The sequence below is a fragment of the Nannochloropsis gaditana genome (genome assembly GCF_000240725.1).
Source record: "Nannochloropsis gaditana CCMP526 unplaced genomic scaffold scaffold175, whole genome shotgun sequence".
NCBI classification, from domain to species: Eukaryota; class Eustigmatophyceae; order Eustigmatales; family Monodopsidaceae; genus Microchloropsis; species Microchloropsis gaditana.
This window is the reverse complement of record NW_005803778.1, coordinates 1-21,770: the sequence shown is the minus strand read 5'-3', so window position 1 is coordinate 21,770 and position 21,770 is coordinate 1. Positions and strand designations below refer to the sequence as shown.

The following is a 21,770-nucleotide window of genomic DNA, read 5'->3' as shown; positions in this document are numbered from 1 at the left end:
CAGGTCGGCCAGGAAGAAAGGGAGCTTCAAGAGGCCGTGCACGCATCGCACCCCTCGCTCTTTATCGGGCACGGGCGGTTTCGGCTTCTCCTTGTAATCCCGCACGTACTCCCGCCAGGCTCGCAGCCAACCACGACCCAGTATCATGAATTTCCCCTCCCCCTCCTTCCCCCTCCCTCCCAGCGGGCAAGCCCCTTCCACCAGCCTCCGCAATGCGGGCGGGTACGCCGTCTTCCGCCGGGCGAGCTCCCGCAGTTCCTTGCACTTGACCTCTGCGTCTCGCGCCACTTTCTTCATCATGTTCACCTCCGCAAGGCTCTGCTTGCTCTCCTGGCACCGAGGGCAGGGGGGCGTGCCTTCCGAAAAGGAAATCGCGCCTGGGAAGAGCGTGGTGAACAGGGACCAGGCGGCGCGGGGAAGGAGACGAGCCGACTTGCGGGCGTGGGGGAGGAGGTTGCCGTGGGGGCAGCGGAGGCGGCTGTTGATGGTGGGATCCAGGCCTTGCCGAGCTAGGGCCCCAGAGCCGCCCGCCCTCCCTCCCTCCTCCTGCCGCTCCTCCTCCTCCCCGTTGGTCTCCTTCCCTCCTTCCTCCTCCCCCGCGCCTTTACTCTCTCCCTCCTCCTCCTTCCCCTCCTCCATCCTTTGCCCTTCCCCCTTCCCCTCCTTCACCCCTTGCCCCCCTCCCTCCCCTCCTCCTCGCCCCCCCCCCTCCGTCTCCTCCCCCATCCCTTCCCTTTCCGTCAGTGCCATCAGCGGCCACAAAGCCTCCTCCGCAGACACCACCCCCCCTCCCCTCCCTCGTCCCCCTCCTCCCTTGGCCGCACCCCCGCCCAGCAATTTGACCGCTCGCTCCCATTCCTTCTTAAACAGCGCCTCCCACCTCTTCGACATCAAGTAGCCGTCCTCCCCCTCCTTTCCCTCCTTCCCTCCCTCCCCCCCACCCAGGGCCCGCACGGCCTCATCCAGCAACCTCGCCCTCTGAGCCCGCTCCTCCTGCTCCTCCGCAAACCTGGCCACGCACTCCCCACACCCAAACCCCCCTTCCTCCGCCCCTCCCTCCCCCCTGCCTTCGAAATGGTAGGTAGGCGGGCTTCGGAGGGAAGCTAGAAGCTTGTCGTACACAGGGCCACGCACGACCTTGAGCAGAGGAACCGCCGCCGGGCTCAGCTTCCAGAGGCCGTCCGGGCGGGAGTGGGGGCAGCAGTAGGGCTGGAGGGTTGGCGGGTCTGAGAAGAGGAGGGGGCCGGTCCTCCCTTCCCTCCGCCAGGGCAGGACCCAGCCTGGAGGCGGCGGGGGCCGGGCACCCCTCGCCTCCCTCCCTTCCCTCCTCCTCCCCCTCCCTCCCTGCCTCGCCCCCGCCCTCCCCTCGGTCCACGCCTAGTATCCAACTCCGCAGCCACGACGTCGGCAGGAAGTAATAGGGCTCTCCCTCCCTCACCCATGACACCGGGCCCAGAGAGCCGCCCTCGCCCTCGCCCTCCCTCCCGCCCTCTCCCCCTCCTTCGAAAAGCGCCTCGTACAGGGCTTTTCGTCCTCGCACCTCCCCCTCCCACCTCTCCTTGCGCTCCCTGTATCGATCCCGCATCTGCTGCAGCCGCCTGTTCGCCTCCCGCACCTCTTCTCGCACCGCCTCCGGCAACAGGCCCTCCAGCACCTCCTCCGTCGGCTCTGGGTACCCTCGCCGCAGGTAGATGAGGCAGTAGGCATCCGCAGAGCCCCTCTTCCGCCCCCCCTCCTCCCCTCCCTTGCCTCCCTCGTCTTCTCCCCTCCCCCTTCGGCCCTTTTTGGAGCTTCCACCGGCGCGCGACTTCTCATTGCCGTCCTCCTCCTCGTCATCCTCCTCACCGTCAACCTCCACATGATCATCCTCTTCCTCTTCCTCCCTCTCCTTCTTTTTTCTTGGCCTCCCCCTCTTCTTCACTCCTCCACTTCTCGCGATTTTTTTCTTCTCCTCTTCTCTCTTTGCGTCCTCCTCCTTGTCCTGTACCTCCTCCTCTTTCTCTTCATCCCTTTCTTCCGCTCCCTCCTCATCAGACACCAGGGAGATCACAGAGCTTCTCTCCCCGTCATTGTCCTCGGTCCTTCTTCTCTTTCGCCCCTCTTTCCCACCTTCCTTCTTTCCGCCCTCCTTCCTCATCAGCAACTTCTCCCACCTTCCATCTTTCCGCCCTCCTTCCTTATCGACACCTCTTTCCCACCTTCCTTCTTTCCGCCCTCCTTCCTCATCGACACCTCTTCCCCACCTTCCTTCATTCCGCCCTCCTTCCTCATCAATACCTCTTCCCCACCTTCCTTCATTCCGCCCTCCTTCCTCATCAGCAACTTCTCCCACCTTCCTTCTTTCCGCCCTCCTCCCTCATCAACACCTCTTCCCCACCTTCCTTCTTTCCGCCCTCCTTCCTCATCAACACCTGCGCATGTCTGCCTTCTCGGACCTCCGTGTCATCCAGGTACCACCATCTCCCCGACGACACCTCCCGGAATTCTGCCGTGTAATGACCGTGCGAGGCCGAGCCGCCCTTGTGGAACATGACGCCCACCAGGTCGTACACCCCTGGAGGTAGGGAGGGAGGAAGGAAGCGAAGGGAAGGAGGGGATTCAGGAAGGGAAGGGCATCCAGAGCGTCGCAGAGAAGGAGGGGGGAGCTCGGTAGATAGGAAGGCAGGAGGGACAGAGCGGGGAGGGGAAGAGAGCCACACGTACCTGGGGCGCCCGCCTCCCCGACATGGCTGCTGTCCCGCCCTCCGCCGCTCCCTCCGTCCGCCCCTCCCCGAGCCGCCGGCCCCAGGTCCAGGGTCTCATCGAGGGCCACAATCTGCTTCACCTTCCGCTTCTCCCCGCCCACGTACACGTAGCGGAGGAGCTGCACGGTGAGCAGGGGGGGCAGGGCCGTCAGTATCACCCGGCGCTCGGCCTCCCGCTTCTCTCCGCATCGGCCGCAGAGGTAGCGGTTCTCCCCCTCCAGGCGCTCCGGGGCCAGGTACCGGGCGACGCCGGCGGCTACGGTGGCGGGGAAGGACGGAGAAGGGAGGAGGGAGAGTTCGAGCTCGTCGAAGGGGCCCTCCCGGCGGGAGGCGGTCCCGCAGCTCAGACAGGTGGTCAGGTACAGGAGGCGACCCCGGTGTAGGCTCCGCACCATGGAGGCCAGGTCCGGGGAGGGGGACGAGGGAGGGGAGGAGGAGGAGAGGGCGCCGAAGCACTCCTCGATCTTGCCCAGGAAGAGACGGCGGAACTCCTGGGGGTCTTGCTGCTGGCCCCGGTCTAGGCGGAGGAGCCGGACGAACTCGCGAGGGTCTCCCTCCCGGGCCATCCCCAGCTGCATGTGGGCGAAGAGGCGCTGCAGCTCTTGGAGGATCAGGACCATCCGTTCCTTCCTTCCCCCATCCTCCCCGGGGCGGGGGCCTGAGGGGGGTCGGAATTCATACACGGCCTGGCGGAAGCGCCGGTTGAAGAAGAGGGCTTGCAGCAGCACGTTCAGGTAGCAGGTAGCCCCCAGGTTCCGCAGGCCCACCGGCGTCTTCAAGTACGCCTCTGCCGGCCCTCCCGCCTCCTGTGCCTTTGTCAGGACCTGCTCTCTTCCTTCCCTCCCCATCCCGTCGGCACCGGCTTGCTCCGCGCCGACGGCCCGGTAATCCCACTCGAGGCTCTTGGCTCCTCCCGTGGACCCGCCTTCCGCCGACACCGACGTCCGCGCCCGCTTCCTTGTCCCCCCACCTTTGCCACTTTCCCCCCTCTCTTCCCTCTCTTTCTCAGCCCCCGCCTCCCCTCCTCCCCCTCCACAGTCCTTCCTTCCCATGGAGGCCCCCGACTGCCTCCATGTCTCCGTCTTTCCTGCCTTCCCCCCCCCTTCTGTCCCTCCCTTGTACACCGACCGCACTGGAGGCTTCCATCCCCGAATCAGCATCGCAGGATCCTCTCCCAACGACTGGACCAAGAGGCTCTTGCTCGTCGACCAGATCCCCTCTTTCTTCCCCTTCAGGCCGTACACACAGTGCGGATTGGCGGCGCAATTTCCCGTTCCTCCCGTCCCATGGTCGGCCGACGTACAGCGAGGGTAGTTCTCCAAATTTCCGGCCCGATACGGAAAACGAAGGGAAAATTGCTTCCTTACAAGAGCCTCGAGTACAGTCTGAGGGTCCGCCCCGGCACTGCCGCGAGCCACAGTCCGAGAGCGGCGGGAGCGAGAGCTGCTCATTGGCGTTGTCACAATAAGTGAGACGGAGAGGGTTGACTGCGGCAGATATTGCTCGGTTCAAGGCTGGCACCTTGATGGTATCAGTCCTGAAAAATAGCGTTGAGGAGGCCGGCAGGGTTGTGCGGAGGGCGTGTAATTCAATCGAGGAGGCCTCGACTTCACCTCCCTTCTCCTCTCCCTCCTACTACTGCCACTGCGTCAAATTATGAGAATGGCTGCAATGGAAGATGAAAAAAACCAAAAAGGTGAGTGCAAGCGCGGGTCTAGACGCGTACCTCGGCCTTGGGACGGAATAGAGTGCTTGACTCTGAGGTAAAGGAGCGAAGGCGGTTAGCGAGAGGGAAGGCTGGTATTACCTGGTGGACAGCCCCCACGACAACCATACCGCGGTGGGATGTTGAAAATACTGCTCATGTCGAGCGTTGTATGACCTATGATTTTTCTTTTGCTCTGTTCATGACGCTGCACTTTAATGTCGGAACGATGGTCTTGCGGTACGCTCCTTCTTTTTAGTTTGTAACCTCCTGACCCCCTTGGCATACTGTTTGACCCCAAAAGCATACCTTAATTAGAAGTAAATCTTATCTTTTCCACAAAAAATCCATCGAAATCACCGTTGCTTTACATTTACATTGCTGTACTTGCCATTGCGCATTGAATCCTTCCACAAAATTTTAACGCATAATTCAGGGCGACTTCATTTCTCCCCGTCCGCTTCCCTCCCTATCGGCTGCGCGAAGACGTAGCCAAATTTTCAATGCTTTCTTATGCCCCTGCAATAAGGTAGATCCTAGATTCATTTCCACCTCGTCATAGGACGCCGTGCCTAACTGAGCTCCCGTGTGGACGTTCATCCCCCGCAAGCCCTCCGCGTAACGCATCGCGAGATCGTCTGAGACGCTCAACAGGTGTTTGAGGTATTCGCCCACAGGAAGATGAAGTGGTGGCTCAGGGATCTTACCACTTTCGTCCACTGTGTCTATCATCGCATTCAAGGCCTTAATAAGCCGCTTTCTATCCTGGCGATCAGGCACGTATTTGCCAAGGCTAAGTTTGAAGCGTTCGGAAGCGATAGCGCGCAGGGCCATGAGATTATCGTAGCCATGGCGACGGAGGTTATCCAAGTAGACCTCGCTTGCATCGGGAGGAATGCTGGATGCGCGGAAAACGCAGAGGAGTTGATGTTCAACGGCTGTGGGTAGAAGGGAGGAAGGTACGGAGGGTGAGATGGGGCGTGCGTAAAGCAAGAGCTGCTTCCATTGACCATGCCTGCGTGTGCAGCTTGCAACCACTAAAGTGAATGCCATACACGTATTTGCCCTGCCACCGCCCTCTGGCCATAATCTCACGTACGTTGGGGAATATCGTCCTCTTCGCCATCGCCGGCGTCCTCCACCGCCTCCCCACAGAGCCGCGCCATGCACTCCCACACGCACGTGATGCCTGAACCCTTCTTCTTGGAGACTTCCTGGCTATCATGGCTGTGCAGCGTTCCTCCCTCGGTCAGGGCCCTTGCATGCTGCTGCGCCTCCTGCAGGCATCGCTCAATCTCACCCCCCTTGCTCTGCACTGAGACGCTCCTGGACTTTTCTTGAAGCAGGAGCTGGAGAGGATCTAAGCCTTCCTTATCCACCACCAAAGGATTGGCGCCTTTTCCCAACAAAAATCGAAGCACTTGCAGGTTCCCCCGGCTTGCGGCATAATGCACTGCAGTCCGGCCCTCCACGTCCTCCCAATCCAAATGCTGCGGCCTCCCACCTTCCTGATCGAGCCCCAACAAGCAAAGCGCCACACCGGGCGCATCCGAGGTTCCCCTGGCGAGATGGTGCAGGGCCGTGCGTCTCGCACCGTCTGTGGCCCACACGTCTGCCCGCCCAGAAAGCGCGCGCAGTAAGTATCGCACTGTTTCTTCTTGCCCAGCCCCCGCCGCCAGCATCAACGGCGTCGCGTTATCATTGCCGGGCGTGGAAACCAAGGTAGGGTTCTGGGTGAGAAGCGTTTGGAGAAGGGGCAGGTCTCCCTGCCGGGCGGCTTCGTGCACGGCGCTGTCCGAGGGTGACGTGTAGCCCAAGAGGCCCCAAAGTCCATCGGCGGGTTTTGGCGAGCGCGCAGTATTGGGGGGCGTGCCTGTCAGGTTCCGCAAACTGTGGAGCCTAGGACTGCCTCTGCTGCCGCGGGCAGGGCTCCGGGAGCTGAGAGGGAATTTGTAGGAGGGAGAGCTTGGAGAGGAGGAGATAGGGGAAGTGGGCTGGGATACAAAACCAGCTCCAGCAGGCGCACTTCCCGCGCGCAAAGGACTTGTTGTGTTGCGGATACATCCAAGACCAGCGACTTTCTTGCGGCCGGGGGACAGAGAGCTGAGCGCGGAGAAGTCGAGTAGGCCCCGCTTCTCTCGGGGAGATTCTGGAGAAAGGGGAGGGGCAAGGCTGGTAAATGCCGCAGGGATCTTGCGGGGGCTACTGCTGATGTTATTATTTTGTCCGTCAAGTCCGTTGCGTGGGCTGTTCTTCGTGGCTTGACTCGTTCTAGCCCCGGCTATCAGGATCTCCTTGATATCAGCCGTCAGATCCAGGGCGCTCTCGCTGTTAGAGGTGGAAGACAGAGCCTCTTCCCTCGCTGCCTCGTCTGCCTTCCCTCCAAGTCGTCGAGGAGAAGCAAAGGACGTAATTTTTTTCATATTCTCCTGTCTAAGATTGATCGATATGGTCGTGTATGTGTGAGCTTGCATGTGTTATCATGTACACTAAGAATAAAAACACAAACAAGGAACTCCGCTCCTCTGTGAGTGACAGCATATTTTTCACAGTGATAGCCGTACAAAATAGTTTTGAGACTAGGCATACAGGACGATTTGTATTGCAATGCTTCCTTCGATGCACTGCGCGTGGAGATTATTCTCTTTTCGAAGAACAAATGGCTTGACCCTGCTTCTTCGGCACCGCAAAGATTCCTTCCCTATAGTTACATCTTACATTAACACGACCTCGTTGACTACACAGCTTGAGACCCTTGCATCATGGCTGCAACTGTTCGTAGCGACAAAGTAAGGTCAGCAGCGTGAGGCGACGCTCGTGTTCTCTTGTCGCAACGCTCGCGATCCACACGACGGCCCTTTCGAGCGCCCGCCGCGATGCCTCAAGCCCCCACGACTCCGCGTGCACATTAAAAGCAATCGATACATCAAACGCATAAATCAGTTGAAACCGCGCAGGGCATAACGCGGTCAGAGTGCTCCATTCCAGGATGGTAGCGGCTGTCCCCCCAAAGGGACCAGAAACGGTCGGGCAGACGTTAACTTCCATTCAAAAGTCAAGAATCTCGAGGTGAGCTCAGAGCACACCGACCACGACTAGTTGGCGGCCACGGGCCCTCTCGTCCACACTTACCAAACCATGCAGGGTAGAAGTAGAGCCATTCTTTTGCACGTGATCTATGAACCTTGATCATTCTTGAAGTTTTTGTACCTCTGCAACAATATCACCGAGTCGTTCCGTGGGGGCTGTCTTCTTCCTTCGATGACGGTAGTCGTCTTCCGTAGCCCCACTAATCTGGTCATTTTTCAATCCCGATCTCTTTCTGCTTCAACGTTTGGAATTAGACTTGTGCTTGAAGCGTGCCAAGAAACAAGCTTGACATGAGTATCAGCACAAATCCCGTCGGGAAAGTATGGGTGGAGAACATGTTTCTGTGGCTTGCCCCGCTCCTTCTCTTCATCTATAAGGTATGTGCTGTGCACTCTACTAAGTATAGTTTTTCCTTTCGTTGCACCCCATCGTATCATGTAATTCATCCCTGATGCTTGTAATGGATAATGGATTTAACATGTAATAGGACATTTTTGTCTGTTTCAATTGACATTTTTCTGCTGATGATCGTCCAAACCCTCCGTCCTCTGCCTTGCACTCGTTTTGGAACAGATGCTGTACGAATACCTTCCTCCTCCTGCCTTCATCGCATGCCTCGTAATTCCCGCCTTATACGTCTACCGCGTAACAAAGGAGCTCAGTCCCGTGGAAGCTGCTGATGAGATGAGCGCTAAGGAACGGATGGCGGAAGAGATGCTTGAGGAGCTCACGAAGGAGGAGGAGGTGAATGAGAGTAAAAAGAAGGTAAATGCTTGCAAATCCAAAAAAAACATGTCGGATCACATAATCTCGTATCATTCTGACTTAAAGGACTTTCCCGCCTATATCCCCACAGAAAGATAAAAACGATGGGAAGCACAAGAAGAAGCTGCAAGGAGGAGGGGGAAAGTCTGCAACGAGCGCGGGCGGAACATCGAAAGGAAAGCGTCAATCTACCGGAGGAGATGAAGATGACGAGGATGACATGCTCACTCGCATGGCCCAGCAACGGGCGAAGAAGGCAGTGAGATAATCGAGGCAACGAGCCGTTGCGGATTCGCGAGGAATCTCCATGGATCTTACCGCGTCGTTTCAAATCTCACGCTGGCGGGTAGCAAACCAACGATCTTTTCAAGTAGATTAAAACGAGCATGCAAGCATGCTCTGCTTGTGCAAGCGGGCTCTTCATTTGTCAATATTTTTATCCTCTTCAGTCTCATCAATCTCAGAGTTTTTTTTTGCCTGATGGCTCGCAGCTTGCATCTCGCATGCTCCACGAATTCGAGGCCTTCAGTTTTGAGTGCATGGCGTCGGCTCGCGAAGACCGGGCCCACTCCTTCACTGCTCACCCACCCTCCCGCCTCCTCAATCTCCGCGACTCTACCTTCAGTCCAGGGCGATTCCCACGCCTTTATCCCCTGCCCGCCCCCACGGAAGAGCCCTCTTCCTCGTCTCCCATCCTCCCCCCCTCGAAAACTATCTCCCAGCCCCGCGGATATAACGGTAGAGCAACAGGGCAGCTATCCCTGAGGCCAGAGTCCAGCGCCAAGAGGAAGAGGAAGCTCCGGGGGGTGCATATTGCTTCACGTCTCCGAACTGCAGACCCAAGGCCAGGCCGTAGAGGCGGGCATCGATCTCAAAGCCCTGCTCCCGGAAGCCTTCGACCTCGTTCAATAGTCTGGTGGGGTAAAGAGGTCAAGATTGCAGGGTCTATGAGTGTGAATCTTCTCTCCCAGAGTGGGAAGGCATTTGGCAGGAAGGTCCGGCAAAAGCAGCCCTATGTATGCATGCACCCAGAACCCTGGCTGGACATAGGCGTGCGCCTCTTTCCCCATTGCCCTTACCGCCCGAACCAGCGCGAGCTAGCAGCCCCGTATCTGAAAACACATTGCCTACTGATCGATACGCAGACATGACAGCCTCCCCAAAGATGACCACCCTTGTACGGTAAGCTTCAAGACCCCCGCAACAAGCGCAAAAGACAATCCACACCTGACCTAAAGCGACGCCCGTACCTCTTCACCGGCACCCGGTGGACGGTGATGATCTCATCCTCGTCTGGCATGGCTACGGGCTGCTGGTTGCTCCCTAAGTCGCCGTCGATCCGCATGAACACGTAGCGCATCGAAGCGTTGCTCAATCCTGGGTCCGAGTACACTATTGGGGACACATGCGTGACCATACCCTCGAATCCGGTTTCTTCCCGGAGCTCGCGAATGGCGGAGGTCGTTTCGTCCTGGAGGGAGAACGTGGAGGGGCCAGGGAACATTGCGGTGAGCGAGCATGCAAAGACGGTCTCTTAGATCTCTCTTTCGGGCATTGCCGCTATATAGATCCGCGTGTTGCTATTCAAATCCCATGAGGCTATCGTTATCCTCCAAAATCCCTACCTCCCCGTCGTCCACAAGCCCCGCTGGCAGCTCCAGCACCTCCTTTCCCACAGGGGGTCGAAACTGTGAGACTTGGGGGGGGTTGGGAGAGGGATGAGTTCGGAGGCAAGGAAATGGTGCAAATATATGAGAGAAGCCTTTCTTAATCGTCCTTTGATCCCGCAGCCACAGATTAAATCCAGCTTGCTGCCAAGAGACACTCGGCTATCTACTCATACCTAAAACAATGTGATCGTTATCCTTCGCAAATGAGGTTGAGATGATCGCGACGATACCAACCCCGTTCGCAGGTGGGGGGCCCTCTGAGGCAGTGCGGCGTTGGATCCGCTCCGCCATTTCCCACGTCCGCTTGCGGCCTCTGGCGTCGCAATACTGAAGCCGTTTCAAGGACACCCACCGAAAGCCGGGGGCGGAATGGTCCTCTGTTTTTATCACGTACGCCATGCTTTCCACCCCCACGCAGAATTCGGAGTAGCTTCTAGCCTCGCAGAGCCCTGCGTTGCTCGCAGTAGCGGGTACAGTCCTGTGCTTTGTGCAATAAAGCAGGCTCCCAAGCCTCTCCTTTCCTCTTCCGCCTCTGACGGACAGGGAGACACAAAGGAAATGGTCGCGACGAAAGGCAGATACTTATCGTAAAATATCTTTAACCTGTTTAAAACGAAAGGATTTGTCTGCATAAGATTTCTTTTTGATTTGTCGTTTTGCGTGATGTGACAAGATAAAAAGTTGGGGGCCGGGGTACAGGTGCTGCCATAGGTGTTGTCAACGATCTTGAGGGAAGCATCTGCCACAGGGACGTAATGTCCGTCCATATTCTGCTCTTAGACATGTTTCATGCACGTACGAGCCGTCGAACCTACTGACGGGAAAACCCATGTGCTGTGTAGGCAGGGGGTAACGTGCTTGCGTACCAACGGCCGCCTAGCGACGGGGAGACTCGGGGCGGGTTCAAGCTTGAGCCAGGCCGAAGTCCGGCGAGTGCACCCTACACGCAACACCTGATGCATTGCAGGGTATACTTGGCGCTCACATTTCCTTGTTATTCATTCCGTGTCCGTAAGTGGACTGGGAGGATGGGAATGCCCGGCGTTGCATCCATCTCCTCCAGGCCATGGCTGATACCCACCCCATCGGTAGTATCCTTGGATGCCCGACATGCTCACCTCTTTTACACGCACATTCGCCCTCATTCACGGTGTGTATGTACCTATACAGGATTTTTATCTTGTATTTATTTTAGTGCAATATTTCTCTGGAGTCATGGCCATCCAAGATGAGAGTTTTCTACGGCGACGGCTGGCGGAGAATAATGCCTATTTCAGCCGCATGGTTAACTTGGTTCCTGCGGAGCTGTACTTACCCAAAGACGACAACAACGACGGCGAGGCTAATGCGAAATATTTTAAGGTACGCTTCAACAATTCTGAGTGTGGTATGCATTTTATCGTTCGCTGGACCGAGTGAGGAGCGATTGGCGTGGCCGATGAGAGAGCTTGAAAATGTGAATCACGTTTGGTAGAATTGAGACGTATCCAGCAATTTGTGGTGGCAAGAATTAATAGTAGAAAGACTTGCTCCTGATGCTCGTGGATGTGATTGCTGGGTCGTAGCATGGAACATCGGAGGCCAACAGAGTCAGAACTGTCGCCTCCTCTATTGTATGAAGGTGGGAGGGAACATGCTTTTCGTCGATCGTTCCCTTCATACGAATGAAATATCCATTTGCTATTGCTCTGTTACTATGAACGTTCCATATTCAGAACAAGCGGCAAGCTGCACCCAAGCAATTGAAAAAGGAGGAATCGAAACGAGGGAAGAAGATGAAATTTGATCCTGCCAACATGAAGACGGTGACGGAGCTTCAGACAGAGAGGGCGGCTAAAGAGAAGGAAGAGAAGGAGCGAAGTAAAAGGATGCGAGAAGATGCAAATGAGGTGGGGGAGGGGGAGGTGGAGGACAGTGAGGATGAAAACGATGGTGACAGTGACGGAGTTTTGGAGGAGAGCGAGGAGGAGGGAGAGGAGGAAGAGGAAGAGGAGGAGGAGGACGACGATGCTGGCGATCAAAAACATGAGAAGGGAGGGACTTTGCCGAAGGAAGCAAGGGATACTTCAAAAGGAGGAGGCATCGAAGAGGAAAAGGCGGAAGAAATCGGTGGCGGGGGTCTTCATATCGCGGCCAACAATTTCAAAAAAGCGAAGGAATCGGGCCAGGGGTCGACGACCCGTGGGCCTCTGTCTTTGGTCGGTACCACACCACGGGCTAAGTCTATCGAGGAGCTCCGAGAACGTCTGCGGGTAAGGAGGGAGGGAAGGGGGGAGGAGGATTGACGTATTAGGGGCCCTGAGCAAGGGGCGGTTGCTTTTATTGTGTGATAAAAGCGCGTTCACTCACCTTTTTTCAATTTCAACTTTGTAGCTCAAAATTGAGGAGGCGCGGGCAAAACGCGGAGGCGTCAGTGAAGGTGGAAACCGTCGAAGTGCCAAGAACAGCAGAGCTGCGGCAGCTGCTGCCAATTTGAACCAGAACAAGCGAAAGAAAGGGCAGCTCGCGTCGCTTCCTTCCTCCTCTCCGACAACCTCACCTGCTGCTGCAGCAGTAGCGGTTGGTCTGAGCAGTGGGAGCAGTCATCAAAATGACGCCTCTGTAGATATTCAGTTTGGTAAGATTGCCGTTCCTACTCCAGTAGCTTCTCGGAACTTGAAAAAGGGTGGTAAGAACCTTGTGGGGTTGCTGAAGAAGGCTGAGGAGAAGGAGAAACGCTTGAAGGAGTTGCAGGCGACCGAGGGAGGAAAAGAAGAGGCATCCGCATTACTCTGGAAGGATGCATTGAAAAGCGCGCACGGAGAAAAGATCCTGGATAATCCAAAGCTGTTAAAGAAGGCGATCAAGAAGAAGGAAAAAGCCAAGGCAAAAAGTAAAGAGAAATGGGGAGATAGGACCGCAAAAATTGAAGCGGCAGAGAGGGAAAAACAAGGAAGACGAGAGGCCAATTTGAAGAAAAGAAAGTTGGGAGGTGTTGAAGGCTGTCTAGCTGGGTCCAAGGCGGAGAAGGACAACAAAGAGAAGAGCGGGGGACGGCAAGGTCGGGCAGGCTTTGAAGGAAAAAGGGCAGAATTTTTAAATAAAGGTGCTGGGAAGAAGAGGAATGAGCAATTTGATGATGAAACGCATTTCAATAAAAAAAAGAGGCCGGTGGTGGAAGTGCAAGCAGAAAGGGACAAGCATTGAACAGCGGTGGAGCTGGAAAAGGTCATAACCATCATCAGTAGAAAGAATGCGTGTTGGTCGTACAGGACAAAGTAACTCAGAAACAATTATTTATTAAACGGGAAAAAGTTCGCTTGCGTCTTGTATATCCATCTTGTTCAAATTAATTCTCCTGTGTCCTACCTGTCAAGATGGTGCGGTGCAGCGTAAAAGACTTAACGGTATGGTTAGGGAGGGTTTGAAATTTTGAACGTTCCCCGACGCTTCCGTTTGCTTCGCCCGTTAAGCTCACGGATCCAACCGTCAATCGCATTTGGCCCGTGTGGTCCCTCAAGAATCTGGTCTCCAAGGAATTAGCAAACATAGATGTCATTTCAAGTGTAGTCATGCGCATTTGCACAATTGATTTGTCCTTAAAAAGTCTATTAGGCCTTGTTGCGATCGAATGTGAGGTAGGGCTCAGGCCGGTTCAGTATTTTTCTTTACTTGCATTTATACTCAATTCACCAATCACTTATGATGGTATAATCGGTACGAACATTAAACACCTCAAAGTCCCACCTGATTTCCCCACTTTTGCTTCAGGGTGTCCGACAAGGCGAGTATTCACCAGAAAACCGACAATGTGGCCTTTCTCTGTCAACAGCAAATTGTGCGGAGTCACCCGTCGGTGCCTCATCATTGGTATCGCTTCCGTGCTATTGCCTGTCATTGTAATCGCATCTCTAGTAGGCGTCTACTATCCTAAGGGTGAGTTTAAGTGAAGGGTTCGAAGGAAAAAAGGAGATGAGTGCAGGGGAGGACTCAGGCTACAACATGGCGGTATAAAAAAACGCTTGCTTGGCGTGCTCGATGCTCATCTGTTATCGTTTTTCCCAAATTGTACAATAGTACACGAAGCAACTCTCTCATTTCTGATGGATCTTCAATCAACCTCACAGCCCCAGAGATCCGAGCAACAACAACTGAGATTAATTCTCTCAAGATAAATGGCATGGAATCCGTCTCAGTAGATGCCGACGTTGATCTCGAAATTGTGAACAAAAATAAAAATTATCCGATTGCCTTTGATCCTGTTGAATTAGATTTCTATTTTCCATCGAGTCCTGAATCTCGGGTGGGTACAGGAGTGCTGGAGGGTGGCGTGATCCCTGGAGGCGAGACGACCACGCGTAAGCTGCATGCAGTCTTCGATGCGCCCTGGAGTATGCTTGGTAAGTATGACTCATAACGTAGGCTTCAAGAGATCCCATGGGTGGGCAAGAATAAGATATAAGACTGGTATATTTGTTATTACTTAGATAAAAGCATGTCTGCTCAAATCATCCCGTTCATATATAATGCTTTTTTTCATGACCTAAACGATAGGGGCCAGTTTTCTTCGTAACATGAATCAAGGGGCCACCACTTTGTTGGTAAAGGGGCATGTATTAGGATTCTCCACAATTCTGAAAAGCGATTTCCGTTTGTCATCCGAGCTAGAATGTATCCTCAGCTACACATGGGACGATCAAAAAACACACAAGGACTGTCATAGCACAAAAAAAGTCAGTCTTGCTAGGTCAAAATAAACTGAGACCGTTGATACTACCTGAACCATCAAGAAGTCGACATGATGTATATCTCTTCTTCCGGTCAGCCGCCAGAAAAAAGATTTCAACATTAAGCCAAAAATGTACAAAAGAACACATCGGTATGATTTTATGCGTAGTACCTCATTCTTTCCATGTTTTACTTGCCCGTAGAGCCGGAAAACCCATAAATATCGAGGGCATCATTCTTCATAAATGAAGCATCGACGGGGACCAAAAGGGAACATGATTGCGAGGAGGTTAAATACCTTCGATGGTCTTCGTCTCTACACGATCTCACGACAGGATCGTGTCGCGAGTCTTTCGTGTTTATTCCTCATCCAGCGGAACGATATACTGATAAATATTCTGAGCAATGTGACCCTCATTCAAATGTTCTTTGCTAGCAACAACGGTTTAAAATTCCTTCGTTCATGGCCCATTATGACTCAAGTATTTTTCTCGTATTCCTTTCCACGTCCAATGCACAGTCCTCCCTTGAGGAGCCGATGCGATCGAAATACACACGAAAATACTTTTTAGGCGCTGGAGCACTTGGTCGGCTATATTTGGTGATTTTACCCGCCGTGAGTTCTTTCATCCATGCCTATCACTCTGCGGACGGCAGCAGCCATGTCTGTCGGATGATACACCTCGACGAAACACGATTCCCGGTTCTTGCACCAGAAGCGGAACCAGCTAAGAATCGTACTTTGCCGAGTGTCACGTTATCGGACACCATAAATTTAATCCCCTTGTTGGAGCGAGATGCAGAGACAGGTCTTGTCTCTTTCGGGCCACACGCTACCCTTCGTTTTGACGCGTGGATCTCCTCCTCGTCAACAAGCGAGCCGTGCACACCTTCAAGTCTTGTTCTCAAAGCCACGTCAGGCAGTGTCAAGGTGAGGATACCTATTCCTCAGGCTAGTGGCTGGGCTACCGACAAATGGCTGACTGTCGACGCGCCATTACCCGCCCGACACGCGATCTACAATGACTATGAAATATGGAACGCGCTGTCTCGCGTAGAACTCGACTACGAGTGTTATAATCCTGGGTCGAGTGCATTTGATACCGCGATAAGGGCTCCAACTCCCGCTGAAACGATGCTTTCTACCCTGAATGAAAACCTGATGAAGATCCAGCTTCTTCGGATCTGCAAAGCCGTGCCCGGACCCTCTGTGTGTACCATTACGTCGACATATGAGTACAAGACCGAATGTCGGGAATGCAATTGCCAAATTTGCCACAAAGAGGACTGTGGATGCCTGCCTTCGTCCACCGGACATTGCCCGTACGGGACGTGCGATGCGTGCCCTTGCAGTCCCCTGTGTCGATGCTGTTACGACTCTGCCTGCGCTTACAAGCGCAATTGCGAATCTTGCTGCGAGACCCGCTCCTTCACTTCGTGCTCCACCGCCGTCACGTACGGAGTGGACCGGCTGACGCCCCCGGCGGGCGCGGCAGAAGAGGGCACGCATGTTATTCTGAGCGCTAGCACCCCCTTCGTAGCAACGCCGGAGATGGCTTGCAGGTTCGGAGACGAAAGGACAGGGACGGTAGTGCCTGCCACCCTCATCTCGGCCCGTTCCTTGATGTGCGCCGTACCTGCGTTGCTTGGCGTGCAAGGACGTGACGACAGAGAGGACGGTGACGGCGGGGATGCTCTGGGAAGGAGCGTGGAGGTGGAGGCGACTCTGGATGGCATTAATTGGACACGTTCAAACCTGACGTATCATTTTTGTCCCCCCCACGAGGACCTGCTGGATGCGTGCTTGACTGCTCATGGGAACTGTGGACCGGGATGGACGGGGCGCCGGTGCGACATCGAATGCCCTGGAGGCGCCGAGAACGCTTGCCATCGTCGAGGGGTGTGTACGCCACGTAGTGAGGGGGTGTCGGGCATGGCAGGGGAAAAGGAAGAGGCGGTGTGTCTGTGTTCTCGAGGCTATCAGGGACTCGCTTGCGATGTGGAAATCCAAACGGCCTTCGAAGGCAATCTGCCCCCCACGACGTCCATCCAGTCTCTTCAAGGAGCCTCGTCTCTGGAGTCAGGCACACCTGACACTTATAGCCACCAGACATCTGCAAGGCGTCGAGGAGTCCTTTTGGGTGCAGGGGCGTGCTTCCTTCTCATTGTTATTGTGGGCGTGGGCGTGTGCGTGAAAAAGACGGACGTGGCTGAATATGTTTTTTGGAGGCTTGCTGCTTCACGGTTCCGCCGGTCGCGCACAGGGCAGGAGGAAGAAGCTTTTTTATGTGAGGGAGAGAAGGTAAGTGCAAGGGTTGAGGGAGGTAGTCAGGTGGAACTCACACCGTCAGGGTCGTTGGTGCCATATCTGCCTGTCTGGCCGTGCAACTCGCCCCAAGAATATGACGAAGAGGGCGGGGTGGATGGAATTACAATTATGTAAAGACGAAACTCGCGAAACGACAGTTTAAAAAGTAAACGACGTAACGGGATCGAGTGGTAGCTATTGCTGTCCCATAGCGTGTTTGTCCTCACGAAAAGCACTCTCATTCCAACAGTATCATATTGCTGACATTCAAAACAAAAATCACGGCAAAAGATCTCCGCTTTCTCCTGCATCCCACGTTTCGATGTTCACATCCTGCGCGCGAGGCCTCACATGGAACAATGAACCCGGTCGGTCTCCCTTTGCAGCGAGCAGATGTTGCATTATCAATGCGACGCTTGCCGCTGGCTTGAAACGCCGTGACATGACCGCAAAGTGATCGATAACCAACAACACATAATTATCAACACGTAATGTAAACCTTTTGTGCGCGAAGCCCAGCGCCTTGCGTCGTGTTGCCGCGCTCAGAAACCCGTCCCGTGGTGTGCGAGTCCCCCAGGTCTGTGACAGCGGGGGGGTGGTTTTAATAATGCGGCTTGCAGCAATCCTAGCTAACAGCAACTGCTCCCTGAACCCTGTCGCCTAACATTTCGAGGCCAGACTGTGGGCAAACTTGACTTCGTGGCACGCACTGCTGTCATCTCTTCACCATCATTTTCTCGTGGTGAATCGAAATATGGCGTGGGGTTATTTGGGGAGGGGATGGATCTTCCGGGCACTCGAACCAAAGCTCGCGGCGGAATGCGTCGTGTGGTTCTCGATCCATTGGTGGTATCTTGCTCGTACAACTTACCCAGTTTGCTCGATCATTTATCCATAAAGCCTTGTACCTCGTGCATATCCATCGTATAAAACTACTTCAGCGTGCTTATGACAAAACCTTTCCTTGCCATTTCACTCCTTCATGGTCGTCACCGCGACGCTTCTGCTGTCGTCTAACCCTCGGATCTGCTGCAGCATCATGTCCCTTTTTCTTATTTCTAACGGCACTTTTTTTTTATTTCCCGCTATGCGATATATTACAGATAGCAGCTCAGTAGAGGACGTTTTAAAGCATGAACGCAATTACAAACGGAAGGATGCAGTGGTTGTCTCTGTCAATGCTGGCTTTAGCCACGGTGGGCAGCGCCTTCATCTTCCCCGCCAGCCGCCCAGGCACAAGACTGGTCGCAGGTAATAGCACCGAGAAGCACTTCTTCGATAGCCTCCTAATCGATGAGATGGGAGGGGTTCTCTTGCTGGCCACCAAAGTCGTCGCCTTGACCTTGTCCTTCCCTCACTTCCAATTCCTGCCTCGGGTCCCAACCTTCCTCGCCCTCGCACAGAACCACTCACCAAGTTGAACGTCGTCGTTTCTGAGACCACGCGTGAGGGGGTGCCCATGCCCGAACCCAACGTGAAGCCGGCCACGGACAAGCTGTTTGTTTACTTATGGATAGACCACCTTGGAAACCGCGTTTATCGCGCGACCCGCAACATCGGCGCTTCGCCTCGCCGCATCCAGCTCTGGAACCCCTTGGCATCCGATGCCGATCAGGTTGGCTTTTACACCTATCTTTCTCTTCAACTCTCATAAGGTTCTCTTTTCTATCCGTCGCTTATCATCAGCTGCTTGTCCCTTCCTTCCTCCCTCCCTTCATCCTCCCTCCTCCCCGCCCTCTCAGGCATACCCGGAAACCGGCGTCTCCACGGCCCCAAGCTTCACCAAATACGAGGTCTTGGGCGACGATAATCTGGACGCATGGGTAGAGAGCGGTTTTGGAGAGTTCGACGACGTGGAGCCTTCCCCCGTGGCCTACACCATTGAAGGCGCCGAAGAGGGCGGGGCGCGGGGGGAGATGGAGGGCGAGGGCCAACGGGAGGAGGCCAAGGAGCTGACCTCGGAGGAAATCGAGGCCTCCATCAACGCCTACAACGAGTACTACCCACCTGCCTCCTTTGACGCCCTGGTCACGGCCATGCAGGCAAGCTGGCGCACCATCATCCTCTCCCGGGGTAAGCAGGGGGCCAAAGCGATGCGAGAGTTCTATCGGGATCTACACAAAGCTCACCCGGAGCTCGAGCAGAAAGTATGGATCATGGAGACGCACGCAACGCGCTCCCCTGTCCCGGAGGATCCGGACACGTACAACCACTGGATGAGCGACGAGGATATATTGAAAATGGCTCGTGTGGTGCGTAGGATGGGGGGCAGAAAAAGACATGGGAGTGTGTGTCTTGAACCCGTTCTGACGGCGTCAATGGATGGTTCCATGAGATGTCGCTTGTCTGGCGGCAACGATGCTCAAATCAACGCACATCCTGACGGCAACTCCCTTCCCTTTATTCCTCTCAGGCGACGGACGGGCACGACGACGTGGTGGAGTTCTCGGGCCTGGAATTTGAAGACTCGATGGACGGGATCAAGGGGGAGGACTGGGTAACCATTCCACCCCCTTTGTCGTGGTTCAAGGACGAAGCGAAGAAATGAGCGGGAGAGGCCATGAGGAGGAGCGAGGGAGAGGTTTGAAGGAGACTTGAGAGTTGGGCGGAGGAGAAGGCAACGAGGGTGTGTGCCGGGACCGTTGGAGCAAAGGGTCGCGAACGTGCAAGAAAAAGAGCTAGACGAGAGCGGTCATGAATGAGGAGCCGCAATAAAGGACGTCACGGGGTTGAGCTACGAAATGTTTCGTTGAAATGGCCATGGTTAGCAGAGAACAAAATTAGCGGGGCAATTCCTAGTTTTTGAAAGAAACACATGCACCGCGATACCACGAGGAGCACGGAGGTGATGGAGCGACGACGTCAGTGGTTCCTGTTGAGGATGCCGACGCTTGCCACGTCGGATGTGGCCAAAACCCGCGAAAGCGGAGCCATCATCAGAGGGATGAGAGAGGGTGGGAAAGAAAATAGATGATGAGGTCACAGGCCAGGGTGTATAGGAGGATCCACCTACACTACTACTATAAATAAGAGGGCCATTGCCCCGATTATGCCTCCAAAAGGGGGCAGGATGAAAAAACACACCCCTTTCTTTCCGAAGGTCGAGCGTAGTTGTTCGGACAAAGTACGATGTAGTTCTTCTCTTGGTTCTATATTCGTTTTCTGTTTAGGGGGGCATAGATTGAGATTAAATCGGCTGCATAGAGGAGACGCAAAGCACCGAGGCTGGGCAGGGGGGAGGTATTACTACCCCCCGTCTTGAGCCACGCACGCCCCGCTTTTCTTGCTTGATGTCCGCAAGCACGCGTTACATCAACTTTGTTGTGAGCTTTTTGACGTCTTGGAGGAGTAGGATTGGCGTGCATTTATCTCTTGTACGTGGTCGATGGACACGGTGGACGGCAAAGGCTACGCTACATGATTTTTCTGCACCTCCTCTTTCCTTGCGTCCCTCCCAGACCTCACTTAGGCCACGATGCTCAAGATTTTCCTCATCGGACTCCTCTTAAGTCTCATTCCCTTGCTCCTGAACTATGCGTCTCGCCGTGAGTACCCCACTCCACCTTCTGGGGGGGCTGCCGTGGTGCTTTCGGGGGCCTCCACGGGTATAGGGTACGACGCTGCCGTCCATCTGGCCGACGACTTTGTCGTCTACGCTGGTGTTCGGAAGGAAAAAGACGCCGAAATGCTCCGGTCTGTGGGCAAGTCTACTCTAGTACCTGTCATTTTGGACGTGACGTCGCAAGATTCGATTGACGAGGCCTACGTAAAGATCACCGCTGATGCTGCCGAACGAGGCATTCCTGTGTGGGGCCTGGTGAACAACGCCGGGATCATGACAGCCTCCACGGTGGAGCACCACGATGTGGCTGGGATGCAAAAGATTTACGACGTGAATGTGTGGGGTGTTTTGCGGTTGACGCAGAAATTCCTCCCCTTGCTTCGAGCGCAGGCAGGCCGCATCGTGCAAATTTCCTCCATCGCCGGCTTCTTGACCATCCCACGTGCCTCCGGGTATTGTTCGAGCAAGCACGCCTTGGAGTCCTTGAGCGACGGTTTGCGTCTGGAGCTGGCGCATTACAATGTGTCCGTCACGGTCGTGCAACCCGGTGCGGTCCGGAGCGCTATCTTCGAGAAGAGTCAGTCTGCCTCCCAAGCCAAATTGGCGGAGGACCCGCGAGAACTGAAAGTCTACGGGCACATGATCAAAGAGGGATCGACGGACTCGATCATGGCGAAGGCCGACACCCCAGACTGCACGACGAAAGCGATTCGTCAGGCCTTGATGGACCGGTATCCGAAGACACGGGAGGTGGTGGCGAATATCGATGGCTTGCCTGCCATCTTCGCCCACTACATGAAGCACATGCTGCCAGACAGGGTACTGGACAAAATGCTCTTGTCCACGTTTGCATGAAAGGCTTTGTAGGAGACGGGATTTAGAGAGGCTGGTGGAATGCGGGGGTGAAGGAGGGGATCCGGTCAAGAGAGGAAGATGGGTTTTGAACAGATAGAGGCGAACCAAATGGAAAAATGAGAAAAGGAATGATCAGATAAGATGGCAGATGGATCATGCTGCCGCGTTGTCGAAAACCACGGGCCTTTGCTCATACAACAGATATGTTCCTCATCATCTCTACGGACCCGCTGGCTCTTACTAGTGGCATTGACTCATCCGCTCTCCCCTCCCCCGCCCTGGCTACATGTCCCCCCTCTCCCCTTTCCTCTACTCCTCCGTCAGGCCTTGTGCCATGCCACGGGCCCCGCCTCCCTCCCGCCCT

At 55.0% G+C, this 21,770-nt stretch overlaps 8 protein-coding genes across 8 annotated transcripts; 5 read left to right on the top strand and 3 right to left on the bottom strand.

Moving 5' to 3' along the window:
• Nucleotides 1-2,315: 2,315 nt before the first annotated feature.
• On the bottom strand, nucleotides 2,316-2,863 carry NGA_0623600 (uncharacterized protein). Its single transcript, XM_005855520.1, has 2 exons — nucleotides 2,704-2,863; nucleotides 2,316-2,554 (listed from the first exon to the last, which is right to left on the bottom strand). Exons 1-2 carry the CDS (start codon nucleotides 2,800-2,802, stop codon nucleotides 2,405-2,407), a joined length of 249 nt encoding a protein of 82 aa, XP_005855582.1. The 5' UTR covers nucleotides 2,803-2,863; the 3' UTR covers nucleotides 2,316-2,404.
• Nucleotides 2,864-4,782: 1,919 nt separating this feature from the next.
• NGA_0623400 (putative dna binding component of sbf) lies at nucleotides 4,783-6,131 on the bottom strand (the record flags this gene model as incomplete). Its single annotated transcript, XM_005855518.1, has 2 exons — nucleotides 4,783-5,387; nucleotides 5,549-6,131. The coding sequence occupies 2 exons, from the start codon at nucleotides 6,129-6,131 to the stop codon at nucleotides 4,882-4,884; spliced, it is 1,089 nt and encodes a 362-aa protein (XP_005855580.1). The 3' UTR covers nucleotides 4,783-4,881.
• Nucleotides 6,132-7,791: 1,660 nt separating this feature from the next.
• NGA_0623800 (uncharacterized protein) lies at nucleotides 7,792-8,685 on the top strand. Its single transcript, XM_005855522.1, has 3 exons — nucleotides 7,792-7,916; nucleotides 8,113-8,304; nucleotides 8,396-8,685. Exons 1-3 carry the CDS (start codon nucleotides 7,830-7,832, stop codon nucleotides 8,570-8,572), a joined length of 456 nt encoding a protein of 151 aa, XP_005855584.1. The 5' UTR covers nucleotides 7,792-7,829; the 3' UTR covers nucleotides 8,573-8,685.
• A 17-nt stretch (nucleotides 8,686-8,702) lies between these two features.
• NUDF (ADP-ribose pyrophosphatase) lies at nucleotides 8,703-9,808 on the bottom strand (the record flags this gene model as incomplete). The annotated part of the gene is made up of 2 exons (XM_005855517.1): nucleotides 8,703-9,217; nucleotides 9,555-9,808. The coding sequence occupies 2 exons, from the start codon at nucleotides 9,806-9,808 to the stop codon at nucleotides 9,016-9,018; spliced, it is 456 nt and encodes a 151-aa protein (XP_005855579.1). The 3' UTR covers nucleotides 8,703-9,015.
• Nucleotides 9,809-11,140: 1,332 nt separating this feature from the next.
• NGA_0623900 (uncharacterized protein) lies at nucleotides 11,141-13,267 on the top strand. Its single transcript, XM_005855523.1, has 3 exons — nucleotides 11,141-11,336; nucleotides 11,690-12,226; nucleotides 12,348-13,267. Exons 1-3 carry the CDS (start codon nucleotides 11,190-11,192, stop codon nucleotides 13,158-13,160), a joined length of 1,497 nt encoding a protein of 498 aa, XP_005855585.1. The 5' UTR covers nucleotides 11,141-11,189; the 3' UTR covers nucleotides 13,161-13,267.
• Nucleotides 13,268-13,721: 454 nt separating this feature from the next.
• Nucleotides 13,722-14,843, top strand: NGA_0624100 (uncharacterized protein). The gene is made up of 3 exons (XM_005855525.1): nucleotides 13,722-13,889; nucleotides 14,081-14,353; nucleotides 14,508-14,843. Exons 1-3 carry the CDS (start codon nucleotides 13,763-13,765, stop codon nucleotides 14,708-14,710), a joined length of 603 nt encoding a protein of 200 aa, XP_005855587.1. The 5' UTR covers nucleotides 13,722-13,762; the 3' UTR covers nucleotides 14,711-14,843.
• A 3,245-nt stretch (nucleotides 14,844-18,088) lies between these two features.
• Nucleotides 18,089-20,088, top strand: NGA_0624300 (uncharacterized protein). Its single transcript, XM_005855527.1, has 4 exons — nucleotides 18,089-18,240; nucleotides 18,393-18,604; nucleotides 18,732-19,241; nucleotides 19,403-20,088. The coding sequence occupies exons 1-4, from the start codon at nucleotides 18,123-18,125 to the stop codon at nucleotides 19,535-19,537; spliced, it is 975 nt and encodes a 324-aa protein (XP_005855589.1). The 5' UTR covers nucleotides 18,089-18,122; the 3' UTR covers nucleotides 19,538-20,088.
• Nucleotides 20,089-20,464: 376 nt separating this feature from the next.
• NGA_0624400 (short-chain dehydrogenase reductase sdr) lies at nucleotides 20,465-21,406 on the top strand (the record flags this gene model as incomplete). Its single annotated transcript, XM_005855528.1, has 1 exon — nucleotides 20,465-21,406. The coding sequence occupies one exon, from the start codon at nucleotides 20,465-20,467 to the stop codon at nucleotides 21,404-21,406; it is 942 nt and encodes a 313-aa protein (XP_005855590.1).
• Nucleotides 21,407-21,770: the final 364 nt, after the last annotated feature.